Source organism: Antedon bifida, chromosome 8, assembly GCF_963402885.1.
Source record: "Antedon bifida chromosome 8, ecAntBifi1.1, whole genome shotgun sequence".
NCBI lineage: Eukaryota > Metazoa > Echinodermata > Crinoidea > Comatulida > Antedonidae > Antedon > Antedon bifida.
This window is the reverse complement of record NC_136233.1, coordinates 9,588,385-9,609,337: the sequence shown is the minus strand read 5'-3', so window position 1 is coordinate 9,609,337 and position 20,953 is coordinate 9,588,385. Positions and strand designations below refer to the sequence as shown.

Here is a 20,953-nt window from a genome sequence, read left to right as displayed (position 1 = left end):
TTTTTACCCTTTTCTGTACAATTATTAACAGTGGAGATTATATTTCACTCACAAACAGGCCCCGTCGTCTGCTTTAAAAAAAGTAGACAAATGGCATGCATGTTGTTGTTGGCTCAAATTTGTTAATTTTAATTTTAAAATTTATGTTTATCCTCTGCTAAAATGACCTCTTCAAACATGATAAATCAAGGTGCAGAAGCTAGAGTTTTTGAGGGCGAATTTTGTAGCCGTTCTGTTATTGTGAAAGAACGTTTTTCAAAGAAGTATCGACATCCGACGCTAGATGAAAAGCTAACCAAGAAGAGGATGACACAGGAAGCAAGAGCTATAATGCGGTGCAAGAAGGCTGGTGAGAATCTAGTCCTAGGCCTAGCTTTTTGTGTCGGTAGAAAACTTTGTTGTGTTGTAAAATATATTAATAATAAAATATGTAATATTTTTTATTCTTATAACAACTTTGTAAAATATACATAAATACATTTTTTTAAATATTATTATTATTAATAGGCCTAGGCCTATAGAAATACTAGCCTAACTAATACTCCTAGGCCTAGCTAGGCCTAAACTAAACGTTGACAAAAATTTACATTCAAATAAAATTAATCCATGTATGATTGACACATTTCATATTGATTTTTAATGCTGTGTTCTTTCCATTTTTTTAGACTGATTTGTTTTATATTAATATTATTAAAATAATACACAGTCTCGGTTGTAATGCACTTGTCAATTGTATGACCCACTATACGACCCCCGGGAGAGGTGCGTCATTTGTCCGATGTGCGTCATACCTTATGAATACCATGACGCACCCATGCGTCAATAATGTGACTTACCTTTAGGTGACCATGACGCACCCATTTTGACGCACTGTGACCATGTTTTTTATGATATTTTGGGTGGTAAAGTGACGGACATTGACACACCATTGGTCATTGATTTGACGTACCATCTAGGTTTTTTGACGCACCCCTACGTCAGTAATTATTTGTAAATGACGCACCAATGACACACCTCTCCCGGGGGTCGTATAGTGGGTCATACAATTGACAAGTGCATAAATCTCCTTTTAGTACGGTCATGTCTAGGCCTACCTTGTTTGTGGTCGACGCTGCATATTTTTCATTGACACATACATAAGACGCATGCACATAAATTATCTTTAAATAATTATATATTATAAGAAAATAACTGCAGAAAGGGATGACCGATAACAAACATGTGCTATACTTAAAGATCGATGTTCGTACGTAACCGATGTTTACCAGCTAGGCCTACAAAACTAAGCTTAGGTAGGCTAGGCCTAAAGACCGTCCACGAGAGGTAATTCGCCGCGAGCTACTTAGGTAGTGCATTGTTTCTCACTTTTTATCATAATTTACCATAAAACGTACATTTAAGACAAGGAATGACCTGGTTTAATGTTTTTTTAAAAAAATGTATTATTTTTACAAAACGTCACAAATTGTAGGGAAAGGGTCTTTAAATGAGGTTCTGCACAGTATAGGATGATGACGATGATGAACTTGATTTTATTTCCCACAGGTATTGCTACTCCGGCTATTTATTTTGTAAATTATGAGACCAATCAGATTTATATGGAGAACATTAAGGATTCATTAACTGTAAAAGAGTACATTCAGGCTCTACAAAGAGAAGGTGGAAAAGATGAAGAATTAAACAAATTGGCAGACAAAATTGGCAACATCTTGGCAACTATGCATAACATTGATGTAATCCATGGTGACCTGACGACGTCGAATATAATGATAAAAAGACCTTTCAAAGAATTGGACCTTGTACTTATTGATTTTGGCCTCAGTCATGTGTCCAGGCTTTTGGAAGATAAGGGTGTTGATTTGTATGTACTAGAGAGGGCGTTGTTAAGTACGCATCCGAATACAGAGGTATTATTTGAACGTATGTTGCAGAATTATAGCAAGAAATCAAAGCAATCAAAAGAAGTTCTTGCTAAGTTAGAGGAGGTTCGAATGAGAGGAAGAAAGCGACTAATGGTTGGATGAATACATTTATTCTTATTGCACGTTACAAACTGTGCAACCTATTTAAACTTGGTTCCCACTTGGACCCAATGCAAGGATGTAAACCCACTGCAATTATTTTGACCAATCAAGATGCAACGGATCAACTGTCACTTGTGATTGGTCAATTCACTTGAGTTGATTGCACCTACATTGTGTCTAAGTGACAACCAAGTTTTAAACATGACAGCTCAAATTGTGGAAATGATTAGTCTAGTTTCTACATATCGATTCAGCTTAATTTTGGCACATATGGTGTGTCATAACTATACTTTAAAAAACAAAATGCTTGCTGGTGGTGCCACATAAAACTGCACAAGTCTATGAAATTAATAATGTAGCCTATTGTTAAAATAAAATGTATCTACAAAACAAAGTGACTTTTACAGTTTTGTTTTATTTGTTATATTTTGCATATTATAAAGTTTAAATTATTCAAATAATGTCATTAGTTTCTAAAAATTACTTTTAATAATTATATGAACTGAAATTAAATTGTAGATTGTAGATATTGCAGATTCAGTACTGTATTTTTTTTTTGTATCCGGTGAATGTATCGGTAGCCTACCGGTCATTCCTCCAGCTAGGACCATTAATTGTCCTGTTATTTAAACATTACTATTAGCCTAGCTGTCATTCTGCCAGATAGGACCAAGTAATGTATTGTAACATTATAGCCTAGCTGTCATTCCTCCAGCTACAATCATTGTTTCTCCCGTAATGTATGTACTATCATCAGAACAAAGAAATGCAACAGCTCCAGCACATTCATCAGGCAAACCAATCCTAATAAAAGAACAATGTTGTCAGTCATCAGTTTTTTAGATGGTAAAAGCAGTAGCTCCTGTTAAAGCTCTATTGTAAAGTGTCTGCTCCCAGTGCCGCAGCCATGAGAAATAAAGTGGTGTGGTGTTCGAAAAGGGAACAATCTCTCTGCGGGTCACAGGGTTGGTAAGGTTTCAAGGCACTTGCCAACCCAGCCCTAGCTCTGTACTTTCGACTAGAAATTGTAATGAAATTATCAGTGGATCAGAAGAAATAATCTATGCTTCAATCAACAAGAAAAGTACAGTAAAATATTTTATATGAAGTACTTTCAATATTCATTAGACTCTGGCAGCTACACATTGTTTTTTAAAATGTTAGTATTAATAAAGTTTTAAACAACTTGCCTTGCTATTGGTAACATCTTGGTAGACTGTTTTAAAGCTTTCTCATTACTCCATAGCTACAAGATATTTAGTTTGCAAAAAAGAAATATCAACACTGCTCATACATGTCAAATTTGAGGTTGCTATTGGCTTGAGATTTACAAATTGTGATCTTCCCCCAATCCCCGCCCTAAACTTCCGTACTCAACCCCAAAATTGGGCAGAAATTTCCCGACCAACAAGTCGAATTATCTTCTTGAGGCGATTCATTATACTGTACAGTACTTCATAACATATTATTAATCAGTATGCAAAGTTTGAACAGGACAATAACCTAAGAGCCTGTGAACTGTGATGTGACCTTTAAGGTGTGCAGAACACTGCTGCACTGTTTGCTGCCGTGGGTTTGTAGAGGGCCTAATCTGAATTTTCTTAGTTTCCAGTTAAGCTTGAGGACCAGTATAAATACCTTTATGTTTGAGCCTAGCTAAGGCTACTTCTAAATTTTCTATAATAGATGTTTAAAATATCTTACTGCTTCGCTAAACTTGGTTTTGATGAGTCCAGGTGCGAGACCGTTGACTCGTATTCCAAGACGAGCACACTGCGGGGCTAAAGCTTTGGTTAAACCAAAGAGAGCGGTCTTGCTCACTGAATAAGCACCTATTAACTGATGAAAATAAAAGATAAGAATTTTTAAGTAAGTTTGCAAATGAGTAAAGCTTTAGTTGAGCCACAAACAAATTTTTAAATGAAGAAATCTGGATAGCACTATGGTAATTGTTAGCTGTCTCTTAAGTCGATTTTTCATTAAGCAAATTTATTCACGAGAATCATCCGTGTTGACTAATGCATATGCGTATTCGTATTTCCATCTAATTCTTGTGCTGTGTTAAATGCCTATATGAACAGGCATTTAACATAGTAATTAATATCACAATATGCTAAATATTAGTAACCATTACTATGTGTAAACATAGCCTCAGTGGTTATATTGATCATAATGAAAGGTAATATTATATTAAAGAAAGGTATAGTATATCAATCACATTACAGTATTTACTGTACATACCTCAGAAGGAACATATCCACCAACAGATGAAACTATAACTACAGAACCACCACTATGAAAAAATATGTATTTAGAAACAAGTACATTATTACAAATAGTTTATCCGGACCTAGTCATTTGGATAGTAGTAAATTGCCTCTATCTAGTGTTTTTTTATTTTCCCATACCAGGCATGTTTTTTGTTCTTACCCTCTCTTCTTCATGTGAGTTACAGCATCCTTAATCAAAAGAAATGTTGCTTTAACATTCACATCAAATATCTAAAAAATAATGATAAAATAATCATATAATCAAATTTGTGTGATCTGAATGACACTTCTATAGTTTTTTTTAAAAACTGCCCTAAGCGAGATATTTCTCTTGCTAATTATTATAAATATAGATTTAAGGATTTTCCTTGGTATTCACTTAATATAGGAGAATTGCTACAGTATTTCCTTAGAAGGGTGAATATGGCCACTGGACCATCTGTCAGCCAGGGTTGTCATTCTCCTAGGCTTCATTTCATGACTTTCTAATGTGTGAATCATTTAAAAAATCTACCTTATCCCACGCTTCCTCAGGAGTCTGTAAAAAAATAATATTTAAATCATGAATATATTATAATGTATATATATCATACAAGGCTGTAGCGAGAGGTTAAAAACAGATGAGGCAAAGATGCTTTATATTAATGACGATGTGCTGGGGAATTTCAAGGCAAGTGACTCGTCTGCCTCATGCTGGCCACGGCCCTTTTATATTTATGAAAGACTAAATCCAAAGCAATGCCGTCATTCAGAATGTTATTATTCAAAGCTATCCCAAAAACCAGATTTGTTTTTGGTTCAAATGGTCCTAAGATCTTTACTATTATTTATTTTTGAGCCAGCTGCTAAAATACTGTATGCTGTTAGTTTGATTACAACTTAAAAATGGTAGTGTCACCATCATCCAGAGTGTTTCATTAACAATTGAAACCTACATCAAGTATTGGACCATACACAGGATTAACAGCAGCATTAGATACAAACATATCAATTCCACCTTGTTGTTCTACTGTCTGCAAAAGAACAAAACTTGTCACTGAATGAATTCAAGGAAAAACATAGTGAAAATACTGAAATGGTACTAAATTATAGGAGCAGACATTGTTTAGTCTGAGTCTAGCCTGAACTAGTAGGATTGTTGTGTTCCTCTACTTTAGTAGATAGCATCTAGTCTGACCCTTTGAAACTCAGAGGCTGACTAGTAACTGTAGAAGGCTGTCCATTAGGATCACATAAACTACTGCAGTCTAGCTAGTGTAGGCTTAAGAGTCAAGTCATCCTGATCAAACTCTCTTTTGACACAATGAAAATATGAGATCAAGATAATGTAGATAATTAATTTTCTAAGCATACTGAATTAATCAGACGTTTTCGATGCTCTTCTTTTGCAACATGGCACACCATTCCAGAAACTTTAAGGCCCTCTGATTTCAGTTGATTTACTGCTTTTTCTACATTCTTTTCTTTTCTACTGCTCACAACAACATGTGCTCCTTCTTGAGCAAGGCGTCTTGCTATTGAAAACCCAATTCTTTTAAAGAAAGAAAATGAGGATTTATATTATTATTATTATATTATACTAAAATGCATTGCTGGAATTTTGAGAACGTTGTGTTTGCCAAAATCAATGATTGATCTTGGGGTTTTTTTTATATCTCATAATTGCCTTTTTTTTGCATTTGTGATAATATTTGATTTGATTGTGAAGCAGTTGAGAGTATTGCAAACAGTTTACATACAACAGGCTAATATAAATAGTAATGTGGCCACTGGGAAGCTAAGTGCTTTTTAAAACCTCATATAATAATGAACTGCATGTAAATAGCCTGACTGAAAAACAGCCAACTCATGTTTCCAATTTGCATGATGTCATCACATGGTGTGTGAGAAAGTTAGCACAACTTAACTTCTTGCCAGAAAAGCCTAGTATTATTATCTACTGCATTATTAATATTAACAACATTCTATAGGCATACCCATCTGTTGAAGCCGTTACAATGGCCACTTTCCCTTCTAGTCTTCTAGCCTTTGGAGCTGCAGCCATGCTTGATGCAAAATTATACCAGCACCTTTAGGCGTTACTGCAGTCAGTGAAAAGATAAGGTATATTGTAATCAGCAAATATAAACAGTGTATAGAAAGTAAACTATGCTAGCCATTATCTGTAGGTTGATTGAGGGCACTGTTTGGTTTAAAATCTAGGGGCCTGCATAATCTGTAGATCCACAAGAACTGGAGTTAGGCCTACAGTATATCGATATAATTTACACACTGTACTGTAACACGCACATGCATGCATATGAAATGATTAATGCAAAGTAAGGCAGCAACAACACTTTTATATTGGTTTAGGTCTGTCTGACATAATATGTCGACCAACAATTATAATCTTAGCATGCTAATCAAAAGATTGAATTTTATTTAGAATATTTGTGTTGAACAAAAAAATATAAACAAAGTGGTTCATATGTTTATTTTATTTAGTAATTCTTTATAAATTATATAAACTTTTAAAAAATGAATGATAAAGAAGCACTATAAATAGCAATCAGTTTTAGTTTTAAGATGGTAGATGAAGAGGACGTTAATTTATGCAAAAGATTAATGTGCACTGTGTTCATTATCTGTATTTGGTTGATTTAACCACCATTTTACCATCCTATACAAACGCTAATTAAAATTACAAATTTACAAAGACTCGCAATATGCATACAATTTTCCCGACAAATGATTATTATTAAGGGTAAATCTCATAGTAGGCGTTTTTCTCAAATATCCAAACCATGGCATGGTTATCACTCTTGAGCACCGTATTGTAAACTACATTAAAGTAAATTTCACATTCAGGTTTCTCTATATATCCTCTGTAGTGCTTCTCTAATATATTGCGTGAATGTATTTCTTTTATTTCAATAGTCTAATTGTCGTTCATTTCAGCTTGGACCATTGATGGTCCTATTATGTACATTACTACAACTATGTCATTCTGCCAGCTAGGACCATGTATGTAACATTATAGCCTAGCTGTCATTCCTTCAGCTAGGACTGCTTAGTTGTTATTAGGACCATGTATGTAACATTATAGCCTAGATGTCATTCCTCCAGCTAGGACTGCTTAGTTGTTATTAGGACCATGTATGTAACATTATAGCCTAGATGTCATTCCTCCAGCTAGGACTGCTTAGTTGTTATTAGGACCATATTGTAACATTATAGCCTAGTTGTCATTCTGCCAGCTAGGACTGCCTAGTTGTCATTCTGTCAGCAAGTACCATGTAATATATTGTAACATTATAGCCTAGCTGTCATTCCTCCAGCTACGATCATTGTTTCTCCCGTAATGTATGAACTATCATCAGAACAAAGAAATGCTACAGTTCCAGAACATTCATCAGGCAAACCAATCCTAAAACAAAAACCAGTAAATTAAAATGTGTAGATGTTTGCTGAAGAGGTCTCTTTCTTACTATGTGCTAGTTCCTAATCCAGATACACCTATGTTGGTTATTCCTAAAGCTACTAGGCCCTTCTTTGTTGGGGAATGCCTTTTTTGCATGGCATTTTCTGCCTTTTACACATTACATCTGGTATGCATTGTTTACTATAATTTATAAATATCACCCTCTATTGTTTGATGTATTTCTATAAATCTTCATAAAGTTCCCCAATATTTAATTTCTTTATGTTTATTTATTTAATCTCTCTGTTTTTATTGAATGGTAATGAATGAATAAATACGACCTTACCTTCCAATTGGAATCACTTTGGTGGTCTCTTCTAAAGCTTCTTCATTATTCCATAGCTGCAAAATTCAAGAGACATTTTTAATTCACAGTACTGTAATATATCTCAACTCATATTAAGTTGGTGTAACCTAATGACTTGGTTTTCCTTCTAGCCTAGCTTAAACATCAATCAAGCAATATCGAGTGGCTGATCATTTAAGGTGGCGGCGCTGCAAACCATAAAAGAATCTCCTTGATTGTGGTAGAACAAGTTTTCTTGGATAAGGACTTAAAAACTGGAAGTCCAGTGGCACCTGGCTTGTGTCATTTGGTGCCAGCTCAAAACACAAGGGACTGTTATTTAGGGAAGTTGAAAGTTATTGTATGTAACATCTAGTTCATTGATCTTTGAGATTTTATAATAAAGCGCAATATAATATACAAATCCATTCCATATCTTGATTCATACTTACTGCTTCGCTGAATTTTGTTTTGATGATGCCAGGTGCAAGAGCATTGACCCTTATTCCAAGACGAGCACACTGCGGGGCTAAAGCTTTGGTTAAACCAAAGAGGGCAGTCTTGCTTACTGAATAAGGTCCTAGTAGCTAAAGAAATAAAAATTGGTTTCAATATTTATTTGATCACATAAAAAAATAAATACTTAAAGATATATTGTCCCCTTGAAAAATAATTTTTTTAAATGTTTTTGTTGAATTTGCCTTTTTAATGTCACATAATATTTATTTACTTTGACCAAAATTGGATCAGCAAAACAAATATTTACCTGAAAAAAAACTAATTTAGAGCAATAAAAAGTTTAATCGTCTGTCAGACAATGATTTTTTGGTTAAATTTAACTGTTTATTTTGTCTTTTTATAAGTGAAAAATGTTGTGGCAACATTTTTTCCTATGGAAGTGATTAAACTTTAATAGCCTATTCAAAGTCTTTTTTATTAATCCTCATTTTTTATGTTTTTGGGGGACAATACATTTTAATATTTTTGTAGGAAAAACAAAATTATGTAAAATTCACATACCTCAAAAGGTACATATCCACCAATAGAAGAAACTATAACTATAGAACCACCACTATGAAATAATAGAATACAATAATAATAATAAATAAACAACAATAAAGGTCATGTCAAGTTCAATGAACCCTAAACAAAGGAACTGAAGCGATTTAAATGTGGGTGGAGTTATGATGTCTAGTTCTTCTTCAAGTTTTCTTACCCTCTCTTCTCCATCTGAGCTACAGCATCCTTGATCAAAAGAAATGTTGCTTTTACATTCACATCAAAAATCTATTAACAAAAATAAAAAGATATGGATTGGAGGTCAGGCCAGACAAGTTACACCAGGTTGCAAGTTGATCAAATGCCGCGTTAGGAACTACTGTAGTAGGCTTTTTCCCCAATTGCCAGAAAAAAAGAATTGTTTGGGAAACAGAACCTGACTGGGTAATGCACGTTGACAGTCTCCAGGAGTTCTTGATAAATCTTCTGAGCCCCATGAGATGATATTGCCCTCTGCCTAAGAATTCCTTTGACTGGTATCCAGGCCCTGGATTCCAACACTTAGTACTTTATAAAGAATTTCTTGATACAAAATAGCCTTGGCTCAACAGCTAAAAGCCTACTTAGATTCAATTATTTTATTTTGAACTGTTTTGTACCGTTTGATAAAATATTTTGGCTCAATTAATTAAAACACTTACCTTATCCCATGCTTCCTCGGTGGTCTGCAAAAAAATTATAATATTTTAAGATAAATGAAAATAGCTTATAATCTAAATCAAGCTACACTGAGTCAGAACATCAGTTGCTTTTTAATGAAAATTCAGATCTATGGTATTTTTAATATATTACTTACATCAAGTATTGGTCCAAAAACAGGATTAACAGCAGCATTAGATACAAATATATCAATTCCACCTTGTTGTTCTACTGTCTGCAAAAGAACAAATTTAAGAACAGACAGTAACAATGTTATATGGCATAGCATATTTTTTAGTGCCCATAGATATACATCGATCAGGATTTTATATGATTACAGATCATTCCAGGCCACTTCTAAAATTTGAAAGCCAAGTTAAAAAAGTGAATTATGTAGGAAAGGAGTACCCATGTGTTATCTGTTCATGAGAGCATAACTGAATAAGTAATAATAGAACCAACGATCTCCAGATCACTAGTCTGGCGTTCATACCTTGCACTGATGGCTAGGGTTGGGATTCAAGCCCAATATAAGAGAGAAGATTTCTAGTGGTGCAGGTTTAAATTTTTTTATTTCAATACATACTGAATTAATCAGACGTTTTCGATGGTCTTCTTTTGCAACATGGCACACCATTCCAGAAACTTTAATGTCTTCCGATTTCAATTGATTTACTGCTTTGTCTACATTTTTTTCTTTTCTACTGCTCACAACAACATGTGCTCCTTCTTGACCAAGGCGTCTTGCTATTGAAAATCCAATTCTTTTAAAGAAAAAACTTAGCTTTAAATTTGTATGCGATTATAATGTATGACTGTGACACCTAGGTTACATCAGTAGACTTTCCACAAGCTGGAACCTGTTCAATTTGGCTAATGTTTCTCAAAACCTTTCGCCATTTTGGCGAACGAAAATTTGACCTTAGTGCGAGCGTAGCCACCACTTTTTAAAAAACAAATTGGGGAGAGTCCCCAAGTTAGGATTGACTTTGGATTATAATATGGTGGATTATAATATGGGACACATCTTGCATTACTACACTTTTGCACCTACCGAGATTATCGTTAAGTTAAGCCGATTTTCCAATAGGTGTAACATCTAGGTTTTAAGATGCACCCCTGCGTCAGTAATTATTTGTAAATGACGCACCCATGATGCACCTCTCCCGGGGGGTCGTATAGTGGGTCATACAATTGACAAGTGCATAATACGCATGCGCAGAGACTAGAGAGGGATTTAAAAGATCGAAACATAAATGGATGCATATAAGATTACACTTTCAATTCGCGCGAACAGATTCACCTAGTGGAAATTCGGCTTCAGGTTCAGGTCTCAACAAACACTGTACTGATTTATTTAGAGTTGCCGTTACCTGTACCTAAACCCTAAAATAAAAAGCGATATTCTCAAAGTGAATTGCCATCATGGCAATAAATAGCACCAACATTATTAATTTACTTCTTAAAACAAGCAGTATCAGACACTAACAAAGTTTTTTCTGAAAGGGTTGGTATAAATTGTTTAGGCTTTTAGGTAGTTTCATACAAATACAAGCCATATATGGCCTAGGCTTAGCTGATAACATAAAAGACACCTAGGCCTATCTATGAAGTTTGGACACACTCACCCGTCTGTTGAAGCCGTGACAATAGCTACTTTTCCTTCTAGCCTCCTCGCCTTTGGAACTGCTGTCATATTTGATGTGTACCGTGTACAGATAATACCAGCACTTTTAGGTAGTTTTACTGCAGTTCGTGAAAACATAAGGGCAGCTTGTCTCATCATGTTTATAAATTGTTCAGCAGTTTCTGTTTTAAAATATTAATATTATTAATTATTACGATTCATCACGTTTCGACGATGTGGAAAAGAAATAAATCCAGGCACCCGATATTAGGATTGAGGGCGCTGCTCTATGTTTTTATTTTTAGATCGTGTTTTTTTTGTTTACATGTTCGGACTTGCGGCGTGCGGAGATTTAATATCATAATTGAAATGATTTTATTTTTATCTATTCCACAGTTTAGTGAGCCATTCACTCACTTACTATCAGGTCGTGTATTTACAACTTTGATAAACGCTGGCTTTTCCCAAAGAAAAAGACCTTTATCGAATATTTATAGTGTAGGCCCTCAACATTTGTGGAATTGTCAACAATACCATTTTTCTCCCCGACTTTATTGTCATCTTTCTGTTACATCCAGACACACTACAAGGCTAGGCATATTATCAAAATATAGTAAGACGCAATTTTACTCAACTAGGCCTAGTAGTACTAAAGGAAGTAATATGTTTGAAAAACCAATTGTTGTAAGTATTATTGACAATTGTATTATTTGAAACAAATTTAATTTTAATTATAAATTATTTAATGTCTTTACAATATATTATAATCTTTATTTTCAGGAATCGAGCAAGATGAATTTTATAATAATATAAGGAGATTTCGATTTGTGGAAACAAACTAGGCCTATTATTATGTCAAGTTAATTCATTGTGCGCAGGCATATTAGTATGTGATTCCTCGCTCCACACGTCAACACATTTTTGATGGTTTCTATTTAGGTTCAACAACTAACATATCGATATGTCAGGTCGCCAGACATCACAAATCGTGTGAGTGATAAGCTAGTGCAGTGAACTTATGAGAGTACATATGTACATGCGAAAGGATCATTAATGTACTTTCACACGATAGTCTTAGTAGGCGAGGTAAATCAGCACTCTGTGCATTAGCGCCACACTGTCGCACCCGGTCCGATATTTGATGCACTGTTTTATGAAATTGAATTATCTGGTATTGTTCCCTTGTTTCCCTTGTAACAAATCATGTTCACAACACAGCTGTAGAGTACAAAAGTCTTTCTACGTTTACATGGAAACATTTTTTTTGAGCGTGCGTAAACTGACTCATTACCACTTAAAAGAAATAATTACTACTTTGCTTAGGCCTTAGCAGAACACAAAATGTACTGAAAAAACAACAAATTCAAAATTTGGAAACCCAATTAAAACTGTTTGAAACAAATACAAATTTGAAAGTAAATGAAAGTGTCAAATTTTATGGTTATTTGACAGCAACTTTCCTGGGAAATTCCAGTGGAAATTCCAAATCTATGCTGAGTCAACTATGAAATGTACATTTAATAGTAAACGTTATTTTAACTTTGGTTGTATATCCAACTTGGAATTTCTGGAATAATAATGCCCTTGATTTACAGATGCTTTCCTGGAAATTTCCTGTGGAAATTCCAAATCTATGCTGAGTCAACTATGTACATTTTAATATTTGAACTTGGGTTATATCTAACTTGGAAATTGCAAAGTTGGATGACTAACTAGATTATTGAATGAGTTTATAATGTCCTTGATTTCCTGTGTCCTAACTTGAAAATTCCAATGTGTGATGATTTACACAATTTAGATACAATACTGTTTAGATAAAAACATATTGTTGAACTTGATTGTATGTATGGACAAAACAATTCTATTGATTCTATTGATCATACATTCCCAATAATTTTCGATTTATAGTTTCATAATTTTTGGGATTTTATTTGTGTTACACAATCTTTTTGAAAGATAGTGGAGAGATAGTTCAAATTGCATAATAAATAAAATCCCAAATCTTTTGTACACAAATGTTGTAAATAGAGGGACATTTTTAAAAAATCTATGAAAATTAAACGGTGTGATCAAAAATGTTATTAGATGACTAAATATAATATAACTAGAATTTTACGTTTATGGTGTTTTTATTCAACTTCAGATTTTAATTTCCATGCTATCAAAAATTATCCACCATACAGTATACCCACAATCTTTTGCTCACTTTCTAGGGAGTCACCGGACATGTTATTACATTAGGTTAAACTACCTAACTACTGAAAAAAAATCTGTCTGGTTTTGATAGAAGAATTTTTCTAAATTTTGTATTTGACCATTGGGGAAATTCATGTTTTTTCGTCATGATTTATTTACACAATTTATGTACAATTAACCAAATATTATAATAAAAATGTATGCCTGTACCTGAGCTTTAACTTTGGTGTAAATTGCTGGAAATTCCAAAGTGGGATGACAAACTAGATTATTGAACCAGAATAATGTCCTACCTATAGATAACCTGGAAACTTCAATGTGTGATGAACTGCAACTATTTAAGTAAGTGGCCAAGCCTTTATTACGTAAATATAAAACCACTCACTTGCTCCATGGTTCTGGTGGTAGAACGAGTCTTCTCCGATAAGGACTATAAAATGTAAGTCCAGTGTACACATCTAGCTCAGGTGCAGATCGAGTGAAGATTCTGCATGCAACGCCTACAAAATACTGCTGCCCGCTTAAAAGGACACGTAAATACAGTAGGGCCTAACATCTCCCCAGTGCATGCAGATCTTCACTGGTTACCAGTGCAACAAAGAATACAGTACAAGGTCTTAATCCTTGCAGACAAGGAACAGCACAATTTGGCACCATTCTACCTACAGTATCTGAGCTTGTGCATATTTACCAGCCTACTGTATCTCTTAGATCAGGTGGTCAATGTCTGCTAGTAGTTCCTAAGACTAGTGGTGGAAGAGCTTTTGCTGTGGCAGCTCAAACTCTGTGGAATTCCCTACCAATTTCTATCAGGCAGTGTAGACCACTTGAAGTTTTTCCTTTTCAAACAAGTTTTTTATTAATTTAAATTATTGCCACTTCTCGTCTATTCTAGTTTATGTACAGCACATTGAGACTTAGAGCTTGCTTATATGGGCTATATAAGAATGAACTATTTATTATTATTATTTACGTCTTTTTGAGATGAGTAGGGTGTACACATACATCCACTGTCACACACAGCCACTGATCAGATCATAACTGTGGCTCATTGGGCAATTGGGACGGCACCATTTTAGAGGTGTTTACCACCTGTTGGTCCCATCTTTCACTAAATGTGTGTTGTCTATTTCTTTAGATGTACATAAAAATAAATAATAATACTGTTTACCCTCTAAAAGTTTTTTTTTAAAGATGTATTGTCCCTTTAAACACAAAAAAATGAAGGTCAAAATATTCTAAATTTAAATTGGCCATATCAAAGTAATATTAAAGTTATTCACTTTTTAAGTCGAAAATTTGAGCCAAAAAAAAGAAGTTTACGTAATTAACAGGTAAATTAATTTGATTACATTTCGTCTGGAAAATCATCGCGAGCGAAAGTAAACAAAGATTTCAAACCACGAGTATGCATTATGCATATGCTAATTAAGATTGTTTACAACTCGTCATGGTTGAGAAGGTGTTTTCACACAGACCGCAAGGAAGTTTTATGATTATGCATACAGAGTAGCCAAACAAGCGGGTTGCATTATGAGATATGTTTTGATCGAAAACTTTGACTGGAAGTCAAAGTTATTTTTTAAACAAAAAAACGTCTGTATTTCAGTTAAATGATTTTTTTTTCGACTAATTTTTGGTGAAAGTTAATAACTATTATGATACTACAAAAAGACCCACTTTTTTTCGAAATATTTTATTTTTTATTTTTTTGGAATTAGACAAAGGGACAATACATCTTTAAATACTATTATATAAACATAAAGATTATTACTGAAATTTCTTTCCAGGTTGCCGTTGAAGGGAACATTGGTAGCGGTAAAACAGTTATGCTGGATTTCTTTGAGAAAAATGTTCCAGAAGTTGAAATATTGATGGAACCAGTAGACAAATGGCGTAACTACAATGGACACAATTTACTAGTAATAAATACTTCCCATATAGTTACCACCATCACAATACACAAAACGTTTCATGCATAAAAGAAGGTCAAAGGTAGCAACTCATACGCCCACTTGACCCATTGTTGTTCAACAATTCATTTTACAATTTCTAGGCCTTCCAAAATTAAATTTGCGTAAATCTGCGAACGGATCACTTATTTTAACCTGCTCCACAAGGCAGTAGATGTTCCTTCCCATTATTTAGATGTTGATAGAGGTTTATCCAAAATCATATTATGTTAACATTTTCTGGTGCATTATTTGGTTTGGGGATGAACCTATCACATACAAAAAGCATTTATATTACTCTAGGCTGTAGGTAATAATCAGTAATACTGTACCCATATTGTATTTAGTGTCATTTAATTTAATTTCTTTGTATCAGGATATGATGTACAAAGACCCTGAAAGATGGAGTTTTACCTTCCAATCATATGTTCAGTTAACAATGGCGGAAAGCCACCAGACAAAACAAACCAAACCAGTTTTGATGAGAGAACGCTCTATCTTCGGTGCTAAGTACTGCTTTGTTGAAAACTTATATGAATGGTGAGTAAAGCTACACATCAAACTAACGATGTACTGGTCTATCAGCTCTTAATTCATAATAGGTATTGCACTGTGTCTGCAGTGGGTCTATAGATGACCTAATCCAAATATAATGAAACAAAAAAAAGAAGATCCATATCTATAAATACCTTAAAGAGTTATGTATGTTGCCTACTACTATAATTGGAATATAATTGTTAATTTTATTTTCAGTGAAAAGATGTGTAAAGCAGAATATGATGTGTTAACAGGCTGGTTTGATTGGATAGTTGAAAATCAAAAACCAAAAATTGATAGAATAAGTAAGTATTGACTTGTTCACCCTTTACAAACATGTTACAAGCTGCTATAACTAACATTTTACTGTATTTGTATGGCAGTACACCGTATACCCTAATAGAAGAAAACGGTAACATGTTAAACACCGTGGAATATAAAACTTTAACATGGAGAAACACGAGGTGTTTGACCTTTTGACTTCTTGCTTCGTTGTTACTGTACGCTCAGTAGTAATGCGCTAGTCCTAATTACAAATTACCTGCGATGTAATCATCCGCACCTTATTATACCTTGTTCTATCATATCGTCATAACTTAGATAATAACTACTGTACAAATACATTATTCATCATGTGAACATAAAACTCTATCGATCAATGAAGTAAACATAGATTTCATAATAGAATTATTAATCATAAATAAGAACTACTTATTACTGCGAAGTACCACAGGGCTGCATGCTGATATACCATGTACTACAAGGAGACGGGTAAAACTCGTACCTTACATACTCCCCATTTTTATCCGTTGTCGTCCCTGACAACAAAAACAAAAAAATAAGCAAAAAAAATGTAGCAAAATATGTATAGATAACCAAATTCAATCCAGCTGTTACATGATGAAGGGCTAGTGTTGCCCGAAAGCTCAGCTCTCTGCTATATATATATATATAAATCCAAAGGCAAATTACTGAAAAAATGACAATGCTGTGGTTATCAGTGGCTGGATCTCAATGGAGATACAAAAAAAAAGCGAAAAGCTAAATCAAAACGATAAGTAAAACAGCTTTCGGGCAACACTAGCCCTTCATCAGTACAATTCGTACTGGACTACCCGTGTGGTTATAAAATAGATGCTTTATAGTATGTTTGAATTACTTATCATTATTTTTTTCTTTTCAAAAGTTTACTTAAGGACATCTCCAGAAAACTGTCAGCACCGCATTAAGGAACGTTCACGTAATGAAGAAAGTAGTATTCCCCTTGAGTATTTACAAGATCTTCATCAGCTCCATGAGGATTGGTTGGTGAATAAAACAAGGTTTTCATTACCGGCACCAGTTACAGTAAGTCGTTATTTATTCTTTTATAGTTATTTGCTATTGTTGTCCTTCAAAACACGCTCTCTTATAACTTATACCCAGCGCCTGTGACGCTTAACTAATACACTGAGTGAACAAATAGAATGAATGGACTGTATTAGAACCATTTTCATTCACTCTCATGGGTAGCAGATGAGAAGCAATATATTATTACTACGGCCAAACCCTATGGACCACCCCAAGGGACACCCCTTTTCAAGAAACACCCCTTAAAAAAACACCGTCTTCAAGGGACACCCCTCTTCAAAAAACAACCCTGTTCAAAAAACACCCCTCTTCAATGGACACCCCTCTTCAAGTGACACACCTCTTCAAGAAACACCCTTCTTCAAAAAAACACCCCTCTTCAAGGGACACCCTGCTTCAAAAAACGTGTCCTACCATAGGATATATTTATATTTCACAATACTGTATTAAATTTGACCTTTTTGGCCTTTGGGTTTATGACAATTGAACCAACTGTATAGTAAACACTTTACATTTGTTTATTTATTGCTGTTAGGTATTAGATGCAAATTTACCACTTGACCAGATGTTCAAATTGTACACTGATGATCAGAACGAACTCCTGACAGTCAGGTGAACACACTGATATAAACCAATGAGAGGCCCAAACTGTGGACAAGAGAAGATGTCCAGCATTGTTAAACTTGCATATATCATAATCTAGGTGTATAATAATAGACTCAATATAAGAGTTTATGTAATTTCTATTTGTGTGTGTTGCATGTGCCATTTATTTACAGTGTTGGCTTTCAAGAGAACATGTTACACCGGCCTGATACTTCACAAATAAATGCGACAAGCTTGTCTACACAAGTCCAAAAACTTAGTTTTATTCTGACATACAGTTTATTTTCAGTGATGTGATGAACCCATTTCGACCGATCGCATGAAAGGGTAAATAAGTAAAAGAACCGTAACTTTTCAGCAAAATTACCAGGTCTTTCACAATTTGTATTAATGGATACTTCCAAAACAGGCAACGAAACAACATCAGGCAGGACCTATAGCAGCTTATGATGTTCGTATGTTACTTTTTTTTCTTTACTAGGCCTACAAAACTAAACCTAACTAAGCTAGGCCTAGAAATGTTATTCGACCCGAGGCAGTGCATTGTTTTTCTCTTTTTATCATAATTAACCTTAGAACGCACATTTAAGAAATGACCTGGGTTAATGTTTTTAAAGTTATATATATATATGCATTATTTTTACAAAACATCAACAATTGCAGATCTAGTATCTTTGACTTCATGTGAAAAGTGCGTAGAGCGCGAGACTATAGGTTGATTTTTTAATGTGCAGTTAACAGCCTAGCCTTGCGTCACATGTTCCTGTTGCTCAATGTGTAACAAAAATATTGCACTCTGACTTAAGAGTTCAATATAGTATTTATTGAATATCATGTGAACCACAATTGTCCAATCAAATGACCAGAATCTATTCATGTATGTTATAATACATGATACACTGTGTCATTTACATACTTTGTTTTTTACATTTTTGTCTAAATAAGACGGTCAAAGACTTGTGTACATTGATGAGCAATATAATTAATTTAATTCAGCAAAGTGTTATAGTGCACACAAAATGGTAACAAGTAGAAGGTGTTAAGTTCTCTTAAACACCAACCTTTTTAAACGTGTATTGTGTATAGTCTTGACAGGGTATGCCATGGTAGCAAAGTTAGTATTTGTGTCAAAAAGTCAATATAAATAAATAAAAAGTTGTACAAATGATATTGTAAAAAGTTTACAATATACATTTAAAATGAACAGTACTTTTTTGTATACAGTATACTTTATTTACTCTTGTGAATGACATCAATAGTTAATATTTTTATTTCAATATGTTTTCATTGGTATATTCATGTGATAATTGACGTCAACAGGAATATTGTCTGTTTGTAAGGTTTTTGTGGTACACCATATGTTGGGAAATGGTATGGTTGAGAGTGTATCGAAATTGCAGTTATTACGCTACAACCTTCTTCTGGAGAATGTGGTATTAAACAAAATAACAGTACAGTCAATACTATATTAATATAAAAAACAGTAATGTATATATATATTTGTACCCTCCTTAGTAAGTATCCAGATTAAGGTACTCTCTGTAAACCATAATTCTCGAAATCCAAATTTTGTTCTTACAGTTCCAATGTTGTCCTACTACAGTACTGTAAAATGCTCCAGAATGTCTCTGTTGAACGTTGGAAATGCCTGTACTGTATTTGTGGCCGAGCTATGTTTTGTTAAATGAGTGATTGCCTGTATTTCTAAATACTGTACAAATAAAAATAATACATAATATGTGTCACTTACTTGCACTTCTTTTCCATATGATTCTTCCCTGAATAACTATTTCTGATAAATACCTTACGTTTTGGACAACTTTCCCTTGGCTTAACTACCCACTCGGACAAATAACTACCTCATAAGGAAAACCACCACTATGAACGGTTCAGGGACGATTCGGCCCTGAGACGATTCGGCCCGGGACTATTCGGCCCACTTTTGGTGAGACGATTCGGCCCACTTTTGGGCCGAATCGTCTCACTTTGTGGGCCGAAACGTCTCACTTTAGACCAAATTCATATTTATTTTTTTTTGTATTTATCCAGTTTTTAAAGGTGTTTAACAATCCGTATTTATTGATATTGACAAAGTTGATATAATATATATAATAAATTACTAAAAAAACGTAATTTTATATTCAATTTATTACTTTGAAAACCTTGTTTATTTCGTGCATTCGCCAAGCGGCCAACAGAGGGCGTAACTTGTTTACATCGTTCGCGTGACTAAAAAATGATTATTTTCGACAATGTTTTCAAAATGTTTGCTTTATTGCATCTTTATCCCTAGTAGTGCTACCCCATAGTCTCTCTGAAAATAAAGTTTGGGGAGAAAAGCTTATTTTATGCTTATAAATGCATATCAAAGCCGATAAATGTAAGTGTGCCGAATCGTCTCAGGGCCGAATCGTCCCGGGCCGAATAGTCCCGGGCCGAATCGTCTCAGGGCCGAATCGTCCCGGGCCGAATCGTCTCAGGGCCGAATCGTCCCGTTACCCTATGAACACAACTATCCCCTCGGACAACTATCCCCAGGACCACTCGGACAACTATTCCCTCGGACAACTATCCCCTCGGACAATTATCCCCTCGGACAATTATCCCCTAGGACAATTACTACTATACTTTAATGACTACTCATAGAAAACAACAATTCCCTAGGGCAACTATCAATATAGGACAACTGCCTCTATAATAACTACCACTAGGACAATTAGATTAGTACATCATTAACCTATACAGCTAGAACAACCCAGTACAACACCGGGCCCCTATGACAATTACCTACTAAATTAAGAACTTTGAGAATGTTTAGGCCTATATATGTTACGTTTAGTTACTTTCACAATTGTTCCGTTTCACGAACGGAAGCGCCTACCGTTCTTCGTAATTATGATTTCCATTATTCGTAACAAAGCGGCGCCTTCCGTGAAACGGAACAAAT

At 34.4% G+C, this 20,953-nt stretch overlaps 6 protein-coding genes across 9 annotated transcripts in view; 3 read left to right on the top strand and 3 right to left on the bottom strand.

Annotated features, from left to right (window-relative positions):
* Positions 1-495, bottom strand: part of LOC144849843 (uncharacterized) — a 98,439-nt gene extending 97,944 nt beyond the window's left edge. The window contains exon 1 of the mRNA XM_078706927.1: positions 479-495. The gene's annotated coding sequence lies outside the window, so the exon portion shown is untranslated. The remainder of the gene's footprint in view (positions 1-478) is intronic.
* Positions 1-20,953, top strand: part of LOC144849842 (charged multivesicular body protein 4b-like) — a 178,965-nt gene that overhangs the window by 15,756 nt on the left and 142,256 nt on the right. The gene's annotated exons all lie outside the window — the stretch shown is intronic.
* Positions 67-2,558, top strand: LOC144849841 (EKC/KEOPS complex subunit TP53RK-like). The gene is made up of 2 exons (XM_078706923.1): positions 67-349; positions 1,546-2,558. The coding sequence occupies exons 1-2, from the start codon at positions 163-165 to the stop codon at positions 2,022-2,024; spliced, it is 666 nt and encodes a 221-aa protein (XP_078563049.1). The 5' UTR covers positions 67-162; the 3' UTR covers positions 2,025-2,558.
* LOC144849832 (dehydrogenase/reductase SDR family member 4-like) lies at positions 2,209-6,545 on the bottom strand. The gene is made up of 9 exons (XM_078706912.1): positions 6,271-6,545; positions 5,648-5,825; positions 5,230-5,307; positions 4,809-4,832; positions 4,455-4,525; positions 4,266-4,317; positions 3,729-3,863; positions 3,215-3,270; positions 2,209-2,828 (listed from the first exon to the last, which is right to left on the bottom strand). The coding sequence occupies exons 1-9, from the start codon at positions 6,336-6,338 to the stop codon at positions 2,714-2,716; spliced, it is 777 nt and encodes a 258-aa protein (XP_078563038.1). The 5' UTR covers positions 6,339-6,545; the 3' UTR covers positions 2,209-2,713.
* Positions 6,757-19,878, bottom strand: LOC144849831 (dehydrogenase/reductase SDR family member 4-like). Of its 3 annotated transcripts, none has more exons than XR_013614003.1 (10): positions 11,367-11,611; positions 10,325-10,502; positions 9,896-9,973; positions 9,741-9,764; positions 9,257-9,327; positions 9,061-9,112; positions 8,493-8,627; positions 8,041-8,096; positions 7,496-7,700; positions 6,757-7,297 (listed from the first exon to the last, which is right to left on the bottom strand). XR_013614003.1 is itself a non-coding variant. In XM_078706911.1 (10 exons), exons 2-10 carry the CDS (start codon positions 11,522-11,524, stop codon positions 7,586-7,588), a joined length of 867 nt encoding a protein of 288 aa, XP_078563037.1. In that variant the 5' UTR covers positions 11,525-11,547; positions 19,757-19,878; the 3' UTR covers positions 6,757-7,585. The 3 variants fall into 3 exon arrangements, 2 of the variants coding, with proteins under 2 accessions (XP_078563037.1, XP_078563036.1); XM_078706911.1 differs by adding an exon at positions 19,757-19,878 and having other exon boundaries at positions 6,757-7,700; positions 11,367-11,547; XM_078706910.1 differs by having other exon boundaries at positions 6,757-7,700.
* LOC144849830 (thymidine kinase 2, mitochondrial-like) lies at positions 11,695-19,749 on the top strand. Of its 2 annotated transcripts, XR_013614002.1 has the most exons (7): positions 11,695-12,049; positions 15,352-15,483; positions 15,890-16,053; positions 16,267-16,355; positions 17,237-17,397; positions 17,936-19,524; positions 19,588-19,744. XR_013614002.1 is itself a non-coding variant. In XM_078706908.1 (6 exons), the coding sequence occupies exons 1-6, from the start codon at positions 11,735-11,737 to the stop codon at positions 18,014-18,016; spliced, it is 942 nt and encodes a 313-aa protein (XP_078563034.1). In that variant the 5' UTR covers positions 11,695-11,734; the 3' UTR covers positions 18,017-19,749. The 2 variants fall into 2 exon arrangements, 1 of the variants encoding a protein (XP_078563034.1); XM_078706908.1 differs by having other exon boundaries at positions 17,936-19,749.